Source organism: Thunnus thynnus, chromosome 7 (genome assembly GCF_963924715.1).
Source record: "Thunnus thynnus chromosome 7, fThuThy2.1, whole genome shotgun sequence".
Taxonomy (NCBI): Eukaryota; Metazoa; Chordata; class Actinopteri; order Scombriformes; family Scombridae; genus Thunnus; species Thunnus thynnus.
In genome coordinates, this window is record NC_089523.1 from 30,030,639 (window position 1) to 30,052,148 (window position 21,510).

Consider the following 21,510-nt stretch of genomic DNA (forward strand, 5'->3'; position numbering starts at 1 on the left):
CAGTAACACTTCCACCTTACTTGACTAGTGGTGGCCTGTAATTTACAACGATCATGCACTTCTTATTTGCACAATTAAAGGAGTGGAGGATATCTAAATTAGAGCAGCAGCCAAACAGAAAGTAGGGCAAAGATAGGAGGAATAATAACACTGCGTTGTTGTTTCCTCCACCAGTTACTTTGCACTCCAACCATAGGGCAACTGGATTGATTGTGTTTTTATATGTCTTCAAATGCACGTTTATCATTTTCATTTTGACAGTGATCTTCACACACACTCAAGAAATCAGATTATTTCTGGCTGAAGTCAAACAATCTGATCAGATTAGCCAAAATGATTCAAGCCAGTCAGGCTAGAACTGAAACTAAAATAAGTTTTTTAAGTTGGTTTTCATATTTGGAAAGCACAAACGTATGCATACAGTAAGTAAAGTCCGCATTTCTGTTCCTGTCACTGAGCAGCCGTCAGTCCAAAAGAAAGTTGCTTTTAGTCACTGATCACTGAATGGGTCTCAAAATGTGACCTTTTATTTTAAAATAGACTCTAGAGCAGATTACTGACAAAAAGGAATTCATGTGAACTCTGGTTTAACATCAGAAACTTGTGTGAAACTGCTATCTGATTTCATACCCAACAACTCCACAACCATTTGCTTTTGTTCATATGGTTTGATTGACACATCACCCTGTGATTTCCCCTTTTTGTGCCACTGACCTACAAACACTTTTACTCACTACCTCTTAATAGTCCTGCGGCATAGTATCAGTATCAGTAAAACCTGACTGACTCTCTCTCTCCTCTCGCTCTCCCAGGTCTCCCCTCTGCTCAAGGGCTTCCTGGACAGGATGCTGGTGCGAGACCCGGCTCAGCGGGCCACAGCCAGCGAACTCCTCAAACACCCCTTCCTGACGAAGGCCGGCCCGCCGTCCTGCATCGTCCCGCTGATGAGGCAGAACAGGATGAGATGATGACATGTGACGCAAAGACCTCCAGACCGTCTGGAGGGTCAGCGTGCGCAGGTTTCAGATGGAACAGAATACTCCTGCACACAGAGAGGAGAGGAGAGGAGTGGGGCCCACAGAGGTCAGAGGTCACGGGTTGCTCTGTGTTATAAGGGGCAAAACACTCGGGAAAATACTGTGAGCTGTGAAGTGTAAACTTGGGTGTGCAGGAGTATTCTACTTTTCTTATGTGAATCACTGAACTGTGGGGAGGTTACTCCCTGGAGAAGAGGCAATAAGGAGGTGTGTGTGTGTATGCGTGCGTGCATGTGCGTGCAAGTGTGTGTGTGTAAACATGTTGTCAACACTGTTAATGACAGTGTTTCATGGCTCATATATGAGTGTGAGCTCTCGCTTTGAGTCATCAAGGTGAGGGGGGGGGGGGTGGGAGGAGGCGGCGGCGGCGGCGGAGAAGCCACAACTTGCTCACTCGATCTCTCGTAAACATTTATTCGATTGAAGGGTCTGACCTGGAAAAGATTCAAGACTGTGGCTGTTTTTTATTGTTTGTTTGTTTTTGTTTTTTTCCATTTGGACCTTACCTGGATTTGAAGCGTGAAGGTGGGGTTTTGCACACCAATCAGAAGCCCGTATGTTAGTTTTAGAGACAGATAGAACGACCCCCTTTTAATCTCACTGTCGGACAGTCTGGAACCCGAACTTTTTATTTTTATTTTCTTTCTCACTACAAAGACTTCTCACGCAGACGGATCCCCAGACTCGGACACTCGGATCCTCATCACACACACCCAGAACTTACTACTACTGAGGGAGGAAATCTTTTGACTCACAAATGAGTCACGTGGACTTTGTAGCCATATAAATACTAGCTTCCTGTTGTAAACAAGCAAACATACACTAAGTCAAAAAGGTAAACACTGGAGTTGTGTTTTTTTTTTTTTCCTCTTATTTCCTTCTTATTTTCCTGTGTAAGTACAATGAACATAGAGAGATATATCAGTTTTGATGTTTTACTATCTCTATTTTGTGATTTTTATGATGATGATGATGATGATGATGATTTGTTTCCTTGCTTTATTTTAGAGTGAGATGTGATGAATTTTTGAAGCACTGTCAATGAGAGATAGAAGCTGCACTCCCAGTTGATTCCAGCATGCAGATAATAGACACTAGACTTTCTACTTTTTTTTTTGTTTTTATTTTGTTTGTTTTTAGATCAGACCAGGTTAAGACTTTCTGATGCCTCTCAGACAAAAACACGGACGAGAACATCCTCCGAAAACTGAACTGTTTATCTTTTAAACAGCTGTTTTTGTTATCGTAGCGTTTCTAGAACCGTTGGCTCGTCCGCACCCTACTTTTTATTATCTTAATTTACTACTTCAGCTGATAGACGTTACTCACTTCACAATGGTTCACTCATGATCTTTTGAACATGAGTGGCGTGTTTTTTTTTTGAGTTGTTTTTCCGTGGTGCACGTCAGCTTCTTCGTCACGTAATCGCTCTCCTTCAACAAACAAACAAACAGCGAGTGCTGTTTTCAGTAAATGGCCAGCTGCTGACGTGGAGAAGCGCTCGTGTACAACGCTGGTTGTCCAATTGACTCGATTAATGTTTGATTTCCCCAGTCGATGCGTCTGACGGACCACTCCCTAATCCGCCTCTTAACGTGAGTGCCTCAAAGGAGCGAACAGTAGGTCTTTGTCATCTGGCGAGTTCCTTTATTTATGAGCGATTAAAGGAAAACTCTCACACTACTCAGTGCCAGACATAGGAGTGTTACAGATAAGGAAGAAACGCTGTTTTGTTTAAATTTACATCTCCCATGAGAGGCACTGCTCATACCCGTAATGTGTATATATATATATATATATATATATATATGTATGTATGTGTGTGTGTGAGAGAGAAGATATGAAACTGTGATCATTTCTGTTTGCATTTCTGTGTGGCTTCTGTGAAAGTGGACCATTACTCAAATGACGGAAAGATAACAGAACTACTTAGAAGAGAGGAAACACTTTGATGAGAATACACTAGTGAATAGCAGCTGCTAACATGCACCCACACGCACACACACACACACACACAAACACATGCATGAGCCGAAAACATTATTATAAGACCTGGGTGAAGTTTTCTCTGGATGGCACTGAGAGAGCACGAACCTCCCATCCGTGTGACATCTTTTCTGTTGCTTCAGTTTTTGAAGTGAAGTCATTACAGCGAGTGTGTGTCTGGCTCTGAGTGCTGCCAAAAACGCAGGTGACCTCCGCTTCATACCGTGCCTGAACGCTTCCTGTGTAGACAGATAGCCACGTAGCACAGGCTGTTTTATCTTGCAGCTTTTGTTTCGCAGGCTGTGTAGACACACTGTGAGGTTTTTTCACATCAGAACATTCAGTTTCCTGCGAATCAAACTAAATTTACTTTCAAATATTGAACTGATTGTCTCCCTGTACCAGAAATTACACAAAGATTTCCTTGGAAGCCTGAGTGAAACCATAGAGAATTAATTATAGTTCAGTTTGGCTCAGTTCTGGTTATTAAGACGCCCACTTCTGGTCTGAATCAGCAGCCTTCTGTGGTTTCACACTGTACCTTGTAGCAATGATCAGGCATTTATACAGAAGATTAAATTAAAGATAAGGCGGTCGCTCTGTTACAATCAACCCCTCTCAAGGTAATGAGACACGGAGATGCGCATAAACACGGACCCTGCGGACACATTCCCCTCTCTAGGCCAAGGCTGCTGTTTCCATTCCTTCTATGTCTTCCAGTCCAGCTGCTGCGGAGAGCCTCCTCTCATCAGACCAGACATCAGTCATGTAGCATTTTTTAAGACTTTTTCAATTCTGAACCCAGAACACTTCCATCTCTTCTGTCAGGAAAAAGTCAAAACCGCGACTAGAAAGCAGCAAACGCTGTACGCAGGACATTCATGTACTGTATGTACTTCAGCTGTAGCTCCCGCTGATACAGTGAATGATCTCTTTTGTGGATTCAAACGTAGAAACAATCGTGAGGCCTCGTACTAAAAGTAGCACCGCAGGGCAGGATGAAGACCTCGAAGCAGGAAGCAGGCTTTATTCCAAGTGAATAGTTTGTTTTATAACAACGGTTTAAATAGAACGATGTGACCGGTGAACTAAAATTAGCGTCACCCTGTAGTTAATGTTGCGTTGCTACACACCTCTTCAGAGATGTAACATTAATAACTACTGCGTTCATGTAGAAACAGGGGTATTTTTCCCCTTGTGGGTACTGTGATGACACTGACTTAATTAGTCTGCAGCTTAAACCACAGTGAAAACACTTCCTTCCAGTCGTTTCATTCATCGCCTGTCAAACTTCAATCTTCATTCATGTTACCACATAGTTAAACACTGTCGTCAGTAGACTTTATTTTTAAAAAGTGAACAATTCCCCTCCGTTTAGTTTCCACTCTCTGACGTCATTTTTTTCGTGCCAAGGCCGGAGCTGCTTTGAGACGCTACATACAGGTTTGAATGTAGGTTAATGGTTTACCTCGTCCCCTGCCGCTTTTTTCCTTCAAAACATTCACTCAGAAGAAATTTATGGTAGGTTGTTTTTTGTACTTTGTCACCTTGGCAGGCCTATCGGATGATACGTTTTCAGCTGTGTCAGTCTCATGATCTGTTTTGTGGTCAAAAGTGGAGCAAGCCGATAATGACTCACAGATGAGGAAACGATTGCGTCTGGGTTTGATTATAATCAAAGACAGGACGGCTTAACTAAATAAAACGAGACACTAAATGACAATCAGGTGTAGCTGGAAGCTGTAGCTGTTATATTCTCAGATAAGACACTTTGTATTTTCCCGTTTTTTTGTTTGTTTGTTTTGAGAGTTTCCTCACAATTAGGATCTTAAATGTGAATATCGATACCAACTGTATTCTTTAAATCCATTTTAAGACTTCTATATCAATTCATCACTTGCTTTGTATGTTTCAAACACTTCATTTTCATTCAGGAGATTAACAATCAGTAGACTTCCTAATGAAGGGGAGAACATGCCACCTGCTAAATGCTGGTATCTTGTGTGTTTCCTGCTGTACTTTTCAAGAAGCCCAGCCGGCTAATATTGTGACTTAGTCCCGGTAGTATGTTTGTTTTTTAGTCTCTTGTCTAACTCATCCAGGTGTAAACAAACACTCTTATCGTATTACGGACTTTGTCGTTGTTCCTGTTACACCTCGTTCTACATTTCATTACTTTTCCTTCGATTATCAATATGAAGACGGCAGATCTTTTCTCTCTTTTTCGTGATGTTTCTTGTGAGGTAGACTGTCACTACGTTTGCATGGTCCACATTCTGACGGACCCTCCTACTGTTGAGTGTGTGTGTGTTTGCGTGTTTGTGCTTGTGTGAAGGATATGTTTGTGTGTGTTCGTGTGTGTGTGTGCATATTCATGCCTTAACATTCACAATCTCTACTTGACAGACGACGATTCTGACTCGACGCTACGACTGTTAACGAAAGGAAACTCGGGTGACGCCTCTCATGTCGCGCGTAGTGAGAAATCTTCAAGTCTTTTTTTTTTTTACGTGGTTTGTATGTGAAGTGGTGTAAAAGTTTAACATTCCTCACAGTTTTCAAGTTTCAAGAGACCACTTCAGATTGAAAATTTTCCACATATTTAAAAAAAAAAAAAAAAAAAATTAAAAAAAAAGAGGAAGAAGAAGAAGAAGAAGTGGTTACTGAGTGCCTCAAAGTCTGCGCTCTTGTCACCTCTGTTGCATTTTCTGAGAGAGTCTAAAAGGATTTTTCAAGAAGCAGGACCGCCGGGGGGGGTTTCATGTTCGATGTGTGTTTTCAGTATCTCGCTGCTTCACACCACAGAGCTTCCGAAAAGCTTCCTGTTGATCTTTTTTACTAGTAGCCGACGAGCAGCTCCGAGGCTGCGCGTCGTTCAGGGTTTAGTGCCTTGCTTTGCTTTAGCGGCATCTCGACAGATATGCTCGTCCTTGTTAAGTGAGTCGTCTTGCTTCTTTTAGGAAAAAACAAACCTGCAGGATTTACTGCCGGTTTCCACATCCGGTTACTGAGGCTCATCTCTGGTGTCTCCAGAATCCAAGACCACTACTGACCAACCCACATGCTCTGTAAAATATGTGACAAAGACAAATGAATCTTCCTCTAACGGACTGTTAAACTTCTCTCGTCTCTGGTTTTAAAAGATGATTTTTTTTTTTTTTGTTGATCTGTTGCATTATTGACATGTTTTTGTCAAATGTCAGATTCCAACAACTGTACCTGCACCATCTTGTTATTGTAAATTTCACTGGTATTGTAAAAACATAGACTTCACTTTGCAAATTTTACTTTTTTTTTTTTTTTTTTTTGCAAATACAGCTTTTGTAAAAGTCATCCATGGTGTCGCTGTTTTCTGTGTTCATGTTGTTCCTTCCAGAGATAAACAGACTCGTCTCTTCTCTCTCACTACAGTAAAGGTCACAGCTTTCATTGATGAAGGCAGAAAAGATCCAAACACTCACAAAAGTCTAAGAGACACTTAGCATGCTAATATATACATTTACATTTAATATGTAACCTGTTAGTGTTGTGAGCTTGTGATGAGGAACCCAGGACATCCACCACCCTGCACTACACGTTCTCACTAGGGATGCACGATATTATTGGCACATCATCGGTATCGGCCGATAAAAGCTCTAAAATGAAATATCGGCATCGGCCATTTCTGCTGACTATGAGACAACGATTTGTTGCCTTGTTGACTGTTTCACCCTGACGGTCCTGGTGCTTCCTCCGCAGGCTGCACTTCACTGAAGCTGCCTGTCAGACCCACTGCTTCTTCGGTTGCTTCCTGATTTGTTATTCAGGTTAAAGTGTGAAGAAGCAGCGGGTCTGACGGGCAGCCTGAGTGAAGTGGAGCCTGCAGAGGAAGTACCGAGACCGTCAGGGAGAAACAGTCTGTCAAGTAGCTGCTAAGTTCGGCTGCACAGATAGGAAACACCTCAGCTGACAGGATGTACCACTCTGTTTGGGGAAAAAAAATCCATTGGATGCATTACCGCCACCTTCTGCTCCGGAGTGTGGACCACAGATTAAATTCTACACATTAATTCTGTCTGTCTAATGAACTCAATTAAAACTCTACTGCTCCACCAATTTGGCAAGTTCATTAAAGTTTTAAGGCTTCCTAAATTCTTCCTTCATATCTTGTCTTTCTTGATCATACTTAGTACAATCTATGCTTGCATGCATAATAGTCTCCTCAGCCAGCTGGAAAAAAAATATATGCATATATCAGTATTGGCATCGGCAATCAGCCACAGTGAGTTGGAAATATCGGCAAAAAATCCAACATCATGCATTGCTAGTTCTCACTATATTTAATGTTCAGACTTCAGGCAAATGTTATAAATCACTAGAGCAGAATAGTTGCATATTAACATAAATGAGAGGACACTGTACCGACATCTCTATCTGACTGTTATCTGGTGTTTCTTATGTGATTGAAAGCTGTTGTTCTTTAACTCCTAAGATTATATGTTTCAGACCACTGAGTCAACTGTGGAACCTGCTGGAACATCTCAAACTGGTGTCTGTGTTTGGCCAGTATCCACTGTTACTCACAGGGGGGAAAAAAAAACATGCCATCAATCAACAAAATAGGCCCAGATATGCAAAATACACAATCAGTTGCTGTTTATCTTTGTAATTGCGGGTGCGTCCTTTCTTTTCTGAGTCATGAAAGGACAAATAAATGATGCATCAAGGTTTCTGTTTTCCATTTCTCTTTCAAAATTAGGACACGCAGTGTCGATGATGTCATAATGAGGCCTAGACTGAAAGTCATCCTTCAGTCATCTGACTTATTACATGTCTGTTGAATTCTCCACATGCTCCCCTGATGAGCTGGTGCTGCTGTAGACCAGCCATCAGTGGAAATCCTGGAGAAACTCTGCAGCTATTACAGCAGCAGGCAGAGTCAGCACGGTTGTATTTTTAGCACTTCCGTCAAGTTGAAGTGTCTGCGCAGGCTGAGCTGAGCCGTGCAGCCGGGGCTCTGCAGGCTGTGGCTCTTCAGCCGCGTTTTTACTGTAAACATTCACACACAAACAAGGGTGGGCCCTTTCAAACAATGACAGCTATCACAGACCACAGGACAGCTGCGTTTGTGGTGCACATGCCAGTTTGTTTTGTGTGATTGGACCTCACAAGGATAGAAAAACAAAGTCAGTTTGCAGGGTCTTTTTACGGGCTGGTTTAGAGATTAATGTAGAGTTTAGGATCAGTGTGCATTTATTGTTGTCAGAGAAAAAAATATTTATAAGAGTGTGGAAGGGTAATATATCAGTAAAACTGTAAACTAAACTTGCAATTCTAACTACATGCAGTCACTTGTAGATTAGGCCTACTGTGATATCTTGAGCATGGATTCAAATAAGGAAAGTTAAATTAAATTATATCACATTTGCATCATTTTTTTTACTTGTTTGCACTTTTTTATAAACGTGTAGAACAGGTAGCATCAATTACTATCATCTCATTTTGTGACTTTCATTTCAAAAAAAGTTTGCAGGAAGCATTTCACTTATTTTCAATGAGCTGCATTTGTGTTTTTATGTGTTGCAGGTGACAACAGTTTACATTTCTCTGTGTGTGTGAGTGCTTGGAAAGAAAGAGGAACTTATTAGTTTTAGGTGTGTCAGTCTCACTTTGGTATATATGTATGTGTGTGTGTGTGTGTGTGTGTTTGTTTCTGCGGTGGGAAATGAATAGAATTTCCAGAATATGGCGGAGTGGCGCGGTGGGCGGTGCTTCAAGGCGCTCCGGCCAATGGGAGCCTCTGTGCCGCTGTCAAACACAGCTGATCGATGAGTCAGGGCGAGAGAAAACCAAAAGGTTCCCACTTGTTGCCGAGCAAGAGGAGCGATCGTCAGCTGACCGCCGCAGGTCTTGATCCATCTTCACTTTTTCACATCCTCACGTCTCTCAGTAAGAAAAAACAACAACAACAACAAAAAAACAAAAACAAGACTCACCTCCGCAGATCCTCCGGTACGAGATCCCGCCGCTGCTGCTTCATTTACGGCTTCCAGGTGAGACGTTTTTACCAGTAAAACGGCTTAAATTGGGTTCATTCAAAGAGAGGAGAGGTCGGTTTTTAACTTTACCTACCGGGGACAGCAGCTGAGCGGTGATAAAGGTGATAATAAGACGGATTATTGGTTTTTTAAAAATGTTATATGATGCAGTAGATTGAATTTTTAACCATAGTCAGCGTTAATTGTTACTGAATTGTAACCAGAATGTCAGAGCTTATTAATTATTAACATTACAGTGATAAAACAGGTGAATATCTAAAAGGTGAATCACTAGTTAATAACTATAGACGTGTTACTTATAGTGATCTCATGAAGCTGATGTTGCTGAGGAACAAAGCAGCTTTATATATATATATATATATAATTAATGATGTTAGTACAGACAGACTGTGCTGGTTCAGGATTTTACTGAGCAGGTCTCACAGGTCTTAGGCAGGGTCTCCAGAGGCTTTAAGAGGTTTTTGGGTCAGGGTTCTCTTTTGTCTTCTATGGGTTTCCAGGAGAGCTTGAGGGTACTCAAGGTTATTCAAGGGTTCATTAAGTGGGGCTTCAGAGGTCCTTGACTGTGTCTCAGGCTGCTTTAAGGGGAAACAGGTTCCTTAAAGCTGGTTTCAGGTGTTTTTTTAAAAAGGTTTCTATGCAGATTTTTAGAGTTTTAAAGCTTCTCTTGCAAAATGAAGAATCTATGCTCCCACAGGTGTGAAACTTATTGTGGTTTTTGGTTGGTTTTGTTTTTGGAAATGTGTGGCGTGCACTTATATTTCTTGTATGCGTCAAATATTCCATTTATAAAGCTCTAAATGTAGTTTATCTCACTTCTATATGCTTTCATATATTCTGCTGATGTTGCTCATCACTGTTTTTTATCATATGTTCAGCCCTTTGAGGCATACTTTATGATATCGGGCTATAATAAATTTGGACTTGACTTGTTTGTTAACCCTTGCCCTGCTGTGACTCTCCTTTACTTCGAGTGCAGATATGATAGAAGTGTGACAGCATACGACAGGCTCATTCCCCATACTGCACCTGGTCGGCTTTTACGTGCACCAGTTAATATGAAAATTAGTGTTTGATTTACCTGATAAAACAGCTGCAGGAACACGTGACATGAGAACTCCAGAGCTGGATGTGTTTTTTTACATTTATTGTGGATTTTACAAGTTATAACACTAGTACATTATTGACATCCAGCAACCCACAATAAATCATTTTTATGCTTTTTTTTTGAAAGTCTCTATAAAGCTTTCCATTATAACAGAAAATGGAAAGCTTCAGATTCACACCCCCCCCCCCCCCCCCCTCCCCCTCCCTCACTGTGTTCAGTAAAGCAGCATCAGCACTTCCACTGTGTGCTGTGCATGTTTAGTGAGCATTGTGTACACTGACTTTTCAAAGCATCACAAGCCCCGGCTCATCGGAGCCAACAGTCCGAGCAGGTGGAGGTGATACGCCACCTCGCTGCGCCCTTCAGTTTTAGTTTAAATCCACTGTAGTCAAAAAAAGGAGGAGATGTTGAAGACAAGGATAGATACAGGATACAGGATAAAACTGTAGTGCAGTGTGTGTGTGTGTCAGTCCTCAATAAAAGAGACACTAAACTTTCATTCAGCTGTGCTCCAAACACTCAACAGTTTGTTTTCACCTGCTCTCAGAAATACAGTGAAGCAGCAGAACGGAAAGAGCAAAGTTCAGCGTGGAAAAGCCACTGATCAACCAGACTGTCAGATGTGGTTCAGTGGGCTAAGACCCTCCACACTACTTACTATGATTTAACTGTGACTTACAGAGGTCACGCTGTTTGTAGCTTTACCTTCAGTGTTCAGTTCATCGTCAGAGATTAGCTGATGTGGGTTTTTTTTTTTTTCCTGCGGCACATTTTTTCCTGGGATTTTCTCCGTGGATGTTTATGTGGGTAGCTCTCTCTCTCTCTCTTTTTTTTTTTTCTTCTCTCTTCCTCTTCGCCAGAACAACTTACGCCAAACAAATGCTGTCGTTGCCAGAAACATAAAATGCATCATTTCCTGTGAGCCAGAAAAAGATTCCCAAGAAAGAGAGACTTGGCACAGAGCGATTAAAGCATCGAATGTTACTTAACATCCTTTAACAGGAGATGATGTGGTGTTTGTTTGTTTGAATCGCCACAGAAACAGGAGTTATTGAGCTGCAGAATGAGTTTAACATGTAATCACTGACTTGGTGTGCATAAAAATGGCACGATGCTTGCGGGTGTTAGCGTCTCAGACCAAGATGACACTGTGGTCCTCTGCTGCGTTCGGCTTTAACCTAAATCATTCTCCGTCTTGGTCTTGAAGGGGAAGTGAGACGGATAAGACAGTAAATGCAGAGGCAAAACCTGCTACTGAAGCTACTTCTCTGTAAAAATGAAACCGGTTTTTAGTCTGAATCAGATATAGGAGGACAGCCAGCCATGCTAAAGTGCTAAGTCACCTGTGGTTGCAGCTCAGAGATTCTGTTAGTCACATTTTTGTGCAGCCAGTCTTCACCACCCTGCTGCAGAGCGATGCCAGATTGTGCCGGCCGACACTGAAATCGGTGGGAAAAGTGACATTAAAGGGTTGCCAGAGTGATGTCTGTAGTGATTCTGATTGCGGTGGTGTTGATGCGTCACATCTTTTCTAACACCAACTTTTGTGACGATAGTGGACAGAGTGGGAGATGAGAAGGGATGAGACTGTTTGGGCAGAATACATTTGTATATGTGAGGATGTGCTGAAATGCAAAATGCCAATAAATATATTTGTCACAAAAAAAACAAACTTTTATTCATAAGCTGAAAAAGAAAAGTGATCTGAGTGAAGCTAAACTATGATTTCACAAGCTTGTTGTGGGTAAAAAAAAAAAAAAAAGGGGAGGGAAACTGATTTGAACAGCATTAAAACATGTAGCTGCAACTAATTTAAAAGTGGTGACGTATTTCTAGAGAACGAGATGTTTTAATTCTCTGTTGTCATAATAATCTTCTTGCCTTGCTGTTGCCAACTTGACAAACATTACAGCAGAAGTTATAATATCACAGAGAGCCATGATGACTAAGATACAGACCTCCCACGCAGGTTGTGGTCACATAAGATGGAGCGTAGAATGCGTGTGTGTTAAACCTCTGTAAGGTTTGAATCCTATGTGTGTATATGTGTGTGTGTGTGTGTGTGTGTGTGTGTGTGTGTGTGTGTGTGTGTGTGCCCATCTGAATGTGACTGGCACGCCGAGGCAAGTCAGTTTTATTTATGTTGCACCAAAATACAACAGAAGTTATCTCAGGGAACTTTTTCACGTAGAAGCAGGTTTAGACCGTACTCTTTAATTTACAGAGACCCAAACACTTGGAGACAGCGAAAAACTCCCCTTTAACGGGGAAAAACCTCGGGCACAAGGGTGGGTGGGCATAGGGGGGAGAGGGCGTTGCTTGACCAGTTGAGTCGAGAGAGAAAGAGGGAGTGAGGGGGGAGAGAGAGTGACACAGAGAAGCACAGCAACAACAATAACAACAGAAATACGACCAATAATAACATCGATAGCAGCTGGCTTCAATCTGGACCAACAGGTGGTCCACAACCAAAGGTGTACACTTGAGAGACGAGAAAGCACAAAACCACATTGGATGCTAGTAAGCAGCGGGCCCTCCCCCAGCTGCTCCCGAGATGACTAGCATCTCTCTTGAAATGAAATAATGAAACACACACTAAAGACACCAAAGCACAACCTACACGCATATTTACACACCTACACACATATTTACACACCGTAAAAACAGTGTGGCATTTAGGGCTGACAACCCGCCGTAGGTCTGGCTCTGTTGGCACTGGTTGATGACAGGAAATGCGTGCCTAAGATGAGTACCGTGCCAGTCATCTGGAGAAAGACTTTGGGTTGTTGTGGTGATGAGTTTCTGTTTCAGCATGAAGAAAGTTCTTTGTTACCGCTCCGCTACTGTTGCTGTCAGATCCAGGGGGTGGGGGTGGGGGGGGGGGGGGTATTGGTCAATATGGTTGATGTTGAAACAGCAAACAGTGTGAGGTGACGGTTTCACTTATGCTCGACTGAGAGGTTGAAGTCGGGCCAGGTTTACAGTCATGTTGTGAAAGGTTCGATAGGAAGATAAAGCAGAACACGGGAGCAATGTTTAAGGTTCATTTAGGATGATAATGAAGACTATCAGCCGCCGTTAGCCGTGCTGCGTTTTACATATTGTGCCACCATGGAAGGAAAATGGCACAAAATGAAAACAGAGGCTTGTTTTCCAGCATAAACATGATATTATAACAAGTGCAAGGACTACAGTAAATGTGACCTCGCTAGCTCAAAGCAGTCATTTCATATATGCATTGCTGTTGGTTACATAACAGCACCATTATGTTTTAATAACGATGTGTTTTAAAAATGCCACACAAGCACTTTTTTTTTTTTTTTAAATTGAAGTGCTGCAGAAATGTTCTCATGTGAAAAGTTTAGCCTGAGGGGTTTTTTGTTCGGAGGGCACAGACGGGACTCACGTCACCGGTTCAAATCTCAGGTTTTGTCATGAAATTCACAGTGAAGATATTGATCATCGCAGCTGCTCTGTAGACCAACAGCAGTAGATAGGAGCAGAGCTGTGGTGACACTCAGCAGCTGACAGGTGTGGATGAACACAACAGAGCACACTTGATCTGTCAATCTTCTCAGGATTTGAAGCAAACAACAGGCTGCTTCACAGGTGACAAGATTGAAAAAAAACCCTTTTTTTGCCACAGATGTGATGTCACTTGTGTTTTCTGACATTTACTGTGGCTGAGACCTTTAACCAGAGCTTTTTACAGTGGTTTGACTGGTCCTCCTCAGTGTGTGTGTGTGTTTGTGTGTGTATTTTCTCTGACTCTTCTTCTATGTTGTGTCATCAGGAAGTCTGGTTTGATGTCTGCGTCAGTTTTCTATCCATGGCCGTGTGGACGCGTCAGTGTGGTCTGTGGACTCCTCCTCCTGGCCTCTTTTCAACATCTCACTGCAGGTATGACCTTCGACCCCACGTATCACACACCTTTGTGTAGGTCAGGTTCTACTACAACCAATCCTCTACAATCATTCATTCATTCATTCATTATATCGTATTCGCAGCAGATCTTTTTGGTTTGATGGCGATTGTGAGCTGGAAGTTCTCCTCAGCTCGTCTCCTGCAAACGAAACTGTGTGAAACTGAAAAAGACTATTTAGAGAATCTTTGGAAAACAAAACCATCTGTTTCTCCACGGAGGAACTCGTGAGATATTTCGGTGGATATCTGGTTTCCATTCATGTCAGTACTGTAACATTTGAGGAGAAATTTACCACAGAGGTTCGATACCGAAACACCTCAAAAACGATATCTTCTAGAAACATAGTTTTGATCATTTTGACAGATAATTCAACTCAAATAAGTGTTCACCAGCACATGCTTTTTATCGCGCTTTTATCACCGCTTATTGCGGAAACATAAATGAAGTTTCAGCAGTTTCAAGATGTCGTCACTTTCTGTTTTAGCTCAACATGTTCACTTTGTTTCCTTCTCTTTTCATACGTGTTTTCCGCATTAGTTTTCTAAAACTCCTCATCAAAGTTGCATAAAAGGTGGCAGTGAGTCAGCCACCTTGTGAAACCATGTGAGATGTAGTGTTTTGTATGTAAGTAGTGTGAGATAAACATTTAGTTTAGAGGAACTATATCCACAATGAATCTTATCTCTCTGAATTGAAGAAGCCTCTCGTTGTATCGTTGTAGCTTCTTTACAGAAAATCCAGTGTTTTTCCACTCTCAGCCTGACACTTGACCTACTCTTCACGTGTGTTGATGTTTGGGGTGTAGAAGCTTGCGGAGGCAGTGGAAACCATAACTCTGTAGAGGCAGACTTTTACGGTGGAAGGTGAAGAAATAAAGGAAGTGGGTAACATTGTTGGCTGCTCCGATGATGCTGTCCTCTGGGTAAGGCAGAGGTTGTTGTGGGCAACTTTTTTTTTTTGATGTTGAGTGTTTTTTTACTGAATGAGCAGTGAGTTGCTGGAAAGAGTTGACATACATTCATGTCTGCCTACAGATTAAAAAAGGAATATCTGAGCCTTTCACTCAAATGTCAGCACTGGTTTACAGTAACAATATCACCTTTCTGTTCTTCTATCAGTCACTTACTGTCCTTGTGTCTCGCTGCCCTTCACATCTGCTCAGCCTGTAGCCGCCTAGTAAATGACCACAGTCTTCTGCTGGTGGACACTGAGTGGCGAGGTCGGCAGCCTCCACGAACCTCTACTGTATTTTTCCATCTAATGGATTATTTTACAGCACAAAATGGGGAAAATGAACAATGCAAACTGGGTTAAATCTCTGCTGGCAGTGGCAGCTGGCGGAAGGAGAGAGTGAGAAAATCACCTCCAGAATGTTTATCCTCTTCTTTAAAGCCAAAAGCAAACAAGTGCATGTAGAGCAGCGCTGCGGAGATGGAGGAGGGGTGAAGAAGAAGAAACAGAAACTAATAGCAATGATGTGATGTAGAAGCTACAAATAATCCCTTGACTCCACTTAAATGGCAGGAATTCCAGTCTGCAAAGGAATCACAAACTCTCTGTGTCTCTTACAGGCAGAGTGAGCAACTGCAGTCATCCTCTGGTGCCAGAACATGGAGGTTTCCGCTGTGAGCCGTCGCCGTGCCGAGGATTCCCCCCGAGGAGCGGCATCCTTTTCTTCTGCGAGCCCGGATACCACATCAGCAACAACGTCCGGAACTCCAGGTGCCGCCATGGGAGGTGGCAGCCTCCGATACCTACCTGCGTCCCCATCAAAGGTAAGAGTTTGGAAGGACTGACTGACGCTACATGCTGACTTGTTTACGGGTGTGAGGTTCGGTTTTATCGTCTAATAACACAGGAGTAAAATCCGGTTTTCCTGCAGGGATTAATTTGTGTTGAGGGTGAGAGACTTATAGCAAGAAGGTCACCAGTTTGACCCCGTTTAACGCCTGAAAGAAAGTGCGAGGCCTCAGCCGACATTAATCTGGATAAATAAAGATAAAAATATGATATAATGAAAAACTTACTTTGTGTGATAAAGTCAGCATCTGGGATTCGTCTCATCCTAACTCCTATCCAAACCTTTAAACCGATACAAATTGAAGTACCTACATGTAATCGTGTGGAGGTCAGTGGGTTGAAACGCTGCTAGCTCAGTATTAGTAGTAGTCTGGGGTGTCCCGTGTTTCAAATGTCTCTGAGTTTAGATAAAAACCTCCTGCAGAGTTTCAGTGGGCAGACGTTCTTAGATGACTCTAAACAGCTCTTGACATTTCGCAGGAGCGTCGGGGCATGATAAAGTTCCTGAGCGATTACCTCAGTTTATAACCTACTCATGACTCATCACAGTGTTTATCCAGACAGTTTAAATTCTGATTAGTCATTTTATGACAGTTTCCTCTTGTTTTCAGTGTGTTAAGGAAACAGACGACGTGTCATTACTTAAGTCGGGTTATCGGGTTTGTCAGTTAAATACACATAAAATAATGTCGACTGACTCCAGACGTGAGGGCTTGAGTCAACAAAAAGCATTAACACATATTTAAACCCCAGAGCATCATGGGATTGAACCCACCACATATCCACCAGCAGCCGCAGCAGCAGCAGCAGCTCGCATTTATCTTATGACCTATTTAACATAGACACGCAAAGACTCTCTGCAGGGGAATGAGAAGCTTTACGTTCCTCAGACCAGCTCCTGACTTCCTCTGTCGCCATTCACCCAAAGCGCTTCGACAGGAAGTTAGAACGCAGAAAGAGGAAGTGGGGAAGCCACTATAATAACCATTAAACATTTCCTCTGTGTAGCGATGGTAGGGCCTCATGGAAACATACTGAAGTATTATCACGGGCGCCAGAAAACCACATAACTAAACAAAAAACCTTCCACTCACAGATCTTTTATTTGATCGTCTATTTCTGTTGAGCCCGTTTACCTAGAATACCTGAGTTTTCCCACACCGATGTAGCTCAGGTGACTGTCTGGCACACATTTAGATTTTACTCACAGATTCGGTCTTAAAGTTGTATCCACACCAAGTTGTGGTTTTAACACTTACCACAAGCTACATGCAAACACTTCTTCTTCTTCTATTGAATTATTGGCAAGATGTGATTTCTATTTTTTGTCATGCAGCTGCAAAATGTCTTTTTTTTTGTCTGACAAACCACAAAAAAATAACTCTGACAGGAGATAGAGAAGGTGGAACCAGCACATTTTTGGCAACTTTGCTTGAAACATGACGATGAAGCAGCGATCAGAGCTGTTGATTCATTTTCTGTTGACAACTAATCAATGACTTAAGTGTGTTTTGGCGTCATTGTGTCCAGATATCATGGATTTTGACAGCAGGAATGTTTCAGTGTGAGTGTTTCAGGATTGTGGGGGATTCAATCCCCGCGGCAACGGTCCAGAGTTGTGTAATTGTTGATATCTCTCAGTGTGTATTTGTCCTTTAAACGTGTGTCTCTCTCTCTCCTCCTCAGAGAGTCCTAACGTGAACTCTAACAGCAGAGTGAACGAATCTATGCCCAGCATGGCCACGACGGCGGTGGGCGTGTCCATCTTCCTGCTCACCACCACCGCCTGCCTGGTCGTCAAGTCCCGCCTCTACCCCTGTCAATCACACAAGTGAGACTCACATGCTGGAAGAAGATTATTTTTATTGTTTTATATTTCATAATTGCATCTGAAGTAATTCTCTCTTTCTTTCACCCAGCAGCCGTCGCTCCTCAGACCAGCTGGACCTGATGGTGGACGGACTTCCTGTCTCTCTCCCCTCTTACGAGGAGGCGGTTTACGGTAGCTGGGGGCAACGCATACCCGCCTGCTCAGCGCCGGGACCCACCCAGCTCCTATTGGCTCAGGAGGCTCCCGGCTGTCACCTGTCGCCTCATAACAACCAATCGGACGACAACCAGCGCCCTCTCCTGTCCAACCAAAGCCCAGACAACCCCCCGCCCCCTTACGAGGAGGTCCAATCACATCCTAGAGACAGAATGAATGGCGAAGACGTCCGGCAGCTACATGTGGCACTTTTGGATGACAAGGACACTTGAGCATGGCTCTTGTTTATCTTCGTTTCTAGCACATAGGCTGCGGTTGTTTAGCAACAAAAAGCACGATTTAATTGACAGCTGATTGGCTGCAAGCGTTCGCTCTGCAGATGATAACAGCTGAATGACTGACAGCAGACTCCTGTGCTCCCTGCACTTTTCCTGGTTGGCTGCAGCTCACCAGCACGAGGACTCTGTCCTATCACACGCTATTTTAGACGAAGCTGATAAGCTCTGATTGGCCAGATGTCAGGTCACAAGAACCTGAAGAAGAGAAGTTAATATTTACAAATGAATGAAATGTTGATTGTATAGTGTTAATGTATGAATGACAGAAGAGAGAGTTTATGTGCACGTGTGTATCCAGAATGTCATCTTTTCGGGAAATAACGGCCTTGTTTTTAGCGTGATGACGATGCACATTCATTGTTTTGTTTTGTTTTTTTGTTTTTTTTAATATTCAACAAGAAAATTAATCAAATCAATTAACCAAAGTGGATTTGAAGGTTTTGTGAACCTTCAGTTTAAACAAGAAAATCCTAAAAAAAAAAATTGAAGTTATGCGGTTTTCACTGTGTGTGTGTGTGTGTGTGTGTGCGTGTGTGCGTGTGTGTGTGTGTGTGTGTTTTCAGTGCTGTTCTGGAGACATTGTCTATCCTTCCCGTCAGTGACGGGGCTGATGAAGACTTCTTTGATGAAGTCAGTGGCGTGCTTGTTACAGAAACCTGTGTGTTTCCACGGCAACCAACTCTACTCCATTTCTATCTGAGACTTTTGTACAGCGTTTTTCTCTTCAAGTCTAAATCGGACTGTCATGCACATTTTGTTGATTTGAAGCCAGCATGGCGAACAGATGCTCGGGCGATCGATGGTGAACTTTGTGAAATTCAACTGTGAACAACAGCATGTTGTGACGTTAATTCATTAAAAGTTTGTGTACAGTGATTATTTAGAGACTTGAAAATGCTCAGAAGGTCTTTGAAAGTGTTTCTCCTGTGTTCATTCAGTAGTGAGTGAAGTAAAATAAGAATAATCGGATTAATTTGAATCTTTCTGAAATGATTGTTCATATATTTGCCCTGGTGGCAGCGGTGCAGACAAATAGGTGCTTTTATCAAAATACTCCATATCCAAATAACAGCTTTCTTGCACAACCTGCACTAGAACAACACAGATTTGGGACCAAAGCCCCCGAATAACCTTAAACTCTTGATTCTCAGTGTCCTCGCTTCACCTCGCTGGTTCCTTTTCTGTCTCTTTGATCTCTGCAGAGCGACTGACACTTTCACAGACCTTGAATGTACTTTATGTTTCATTCTGTGGTAAAAAGGAATCTAACTATTATATGGATTATAATATTTACAGATTGGTTATTTGTATATTGTATTATTGCACAGAGTTATATTATAAATAAATGTTGAGTCTTTATTTGACATCCTGGCCTCGTTTGTTAATTTGTGTCACCTGGTGTTTTTGTGAGCACGCTGGATGAGCTCAGCACAGCAGACCAGGACAAACACATTCATTCAAAGGTAAAAGAATAAACTTCTGGTGTTTTTTTTAATATGTGCTGTGTTAGGAAATCAGCTGCTAAAAGAATAAAATGTTAATCTATCATTTTAAAACCTCAAATTCACAGTTTCAAGCAATTTTCTCAGCTGAAAAACAGCGAGAATCTACATGGATTTGTCTTTAAAATGATTAAAAATGTTTAAAGAATATGATTTTTATAAAAATATGGTGTTGTTCTACAGATTTTGGCTCTAAACCAGTTTGTCCTGATCTGATCAACCTTTCCCCTCCACCTGCTGCAGGTCAGTCCACACACACCACAACAACAACACCACCACGCAATAAGGTTAATGATTGCTTTACACAGTGCTGATGGGAAGAGAAAGTGATTGAGAAACAGTCCTCTAACTCAACAACAACAGTTCACCTTCCCTGGTTGACAAAGACAAAAGTTCAAAGGTCAAAACCTTGTTGAATGAGTTCAAGTGTGCTCTGATTTCTGCATCTCAGCTACAAAGTCAGGAAACTAATTAACGTTAGTTTTTATGGGTCACGCAGTGAGGAAACGGTTAATTATTGCATAACATGTTCAGGAAAACTTTGGAGACCAATTGACAGAAGATAACGGATACTTTGACGACTTTTGAGTAATTTAATTAATTAATTTCCACCAGAAGGTGCTACAGCTCAGTTGGTTGTCATATAAATTCTTTTGTATTTATATTATTGAAGCTTTTTCAAACAAACTTAATTTGTGAAGCATAATCATGTACGTTAAAGTGCACAATAACATGTAGTGTAAATACCAACATAAAGCAGACTGGAAACTACACAAAACATTAACGAGCACTGACTACATAAAAGCAATAATAGCAGTAAATTGTGTTATTTCGCTCATCAGAGCAGTGAAGAAAAGTTTATTAGTTGAGAATTTATAGAGATGCAACAATTATGTCAACTATTAAATTATCGATTAATCATTTGGAGTCATTCTTTAAGAAAAAAAAAGTCCAAATTCTCTGATTCCAGCTTCTCAAATGTGAATATTTTCTAGTTTCTTTAGTCCTTTATGACAGTAAACTGAATATCTTCGGGTTGTGGATGAAACAAGATGTTTGAGGACGTCATCTTGGACTTCTGGGAACACTGATTAGCATTTTTCACAGTTTTTTGACATTTTATGGACCAAACAGATAATCGATTCATTGAGAAAATTATCGACAGATTAATCAATATTGGAAATAAATGTTAGTTGCAGCCCTAAAAATGTCTGTTTATTAAATAAAGTTAATATTTTTACGTCCCCTATCCTGGGATCATATGTTAAATAGATTTTTAGAGCAGGGAGATGGAATAGGGGCTTGCTCCGTCCACATATCAACCTGGTATTGCAGTACTTCCAGGAACAGTGCACCCCCCCCTAATAATGTGAAAATAAAGATGTAAAAAGACGCATAATGAAACCATCATGAATCATGTATCTTTGAAACTTTCATGTGTTGAAAGTCCTGTTTTGAGTGTTTGAATGCTAAAATAAGAGAACAAATCCATAAGATGTCCAGTATATTTTATACCTTTTCTTAAGTAAAATGACTTAATTTCGATGCTGCAGCAGTGATCTGCTGTATGTTGAGATCCTCAGTTTCTTGCATTCCTGACACAAGCTGATCAACAGTGAAACAGGTTAAATGATCTCACTGCTGGATTATTTTCAATGTTGATTAGTGATAATTGCTTTGTTTCTCTCTGGCCTGGTTTTACAGAATATTCCTGAAGATATTAAGTGTAAAATGTGGCCTCTTGTTTTTCTGTCTCCTTGTATTCACTCCAAACATCTCATGTTGCCTC

General features: G+C 41.7%; 2 protein-coding genes across 6 annotated transcripts in view; both read left to right on the forward strand.

Annotated features, from left to right (window-relative positions):
• The window catches only part of pak4 (p21 protein (Cdc42/Rac)-activated kinase 4), a 42,133-nt gene extending 37,612 nt beyond the window's left edge, over nt 1–4,521 (forward strand). For all 4 annotated transcript variants that reach the window (XM_067595452.1, XM_067595449.1, XM_067595450.1 and 1 more), the window contains exon 11: nt 813–4,521. In XM_067595452.1, the coding sequence (XP_067451553.1) occupies nt 813–968 (156 nt within the window). In that variant the 3' untranslated portion in view covers nt 969–4,521. The remainder of the gene's footprint in view (nt 1–812) is intronic.
• Nucleotides 4,522–8,843: 4,322 nt separating this feature from the next.
• Nucleotides 8,844–19,583, forward strand: zgc:152863 (uncharacterized protein LOC562658 homolog). Of its 2 annotated transcripts, none has more exons than XM_067595456.1 (5): nt 8,844–9,055; nt 13,963–14,069; nt 15,666–15,869; nt 17,581–17,725; nt 17,814–19,583. In XM_067595456.1, the coding sequence occupies exons 2-5, from the start codon at nt 13,976–13,978 to the stop codon at nt 18,151–18,153; spliced, it is 783 nt and encodes a 260-aa protein (XP_067451557.1). In that variant the 5' UTR covers nt 8,844–9,055; nt 13,963–13,975; the 3' UTR covers nt 18,154–19,583. The 2 variants fall into 2 exon arrangements, with proteins under 2 accessions (XP_067451557.1, XP_067451558.1); XM_067595457.1 differs by having other exon boundaries at nt 8,846–9,055; nt 17,817–19,583.
• The last annotated feature ends 1,927 nt before the right edge of the window (nt 19,584–21,510 follow it).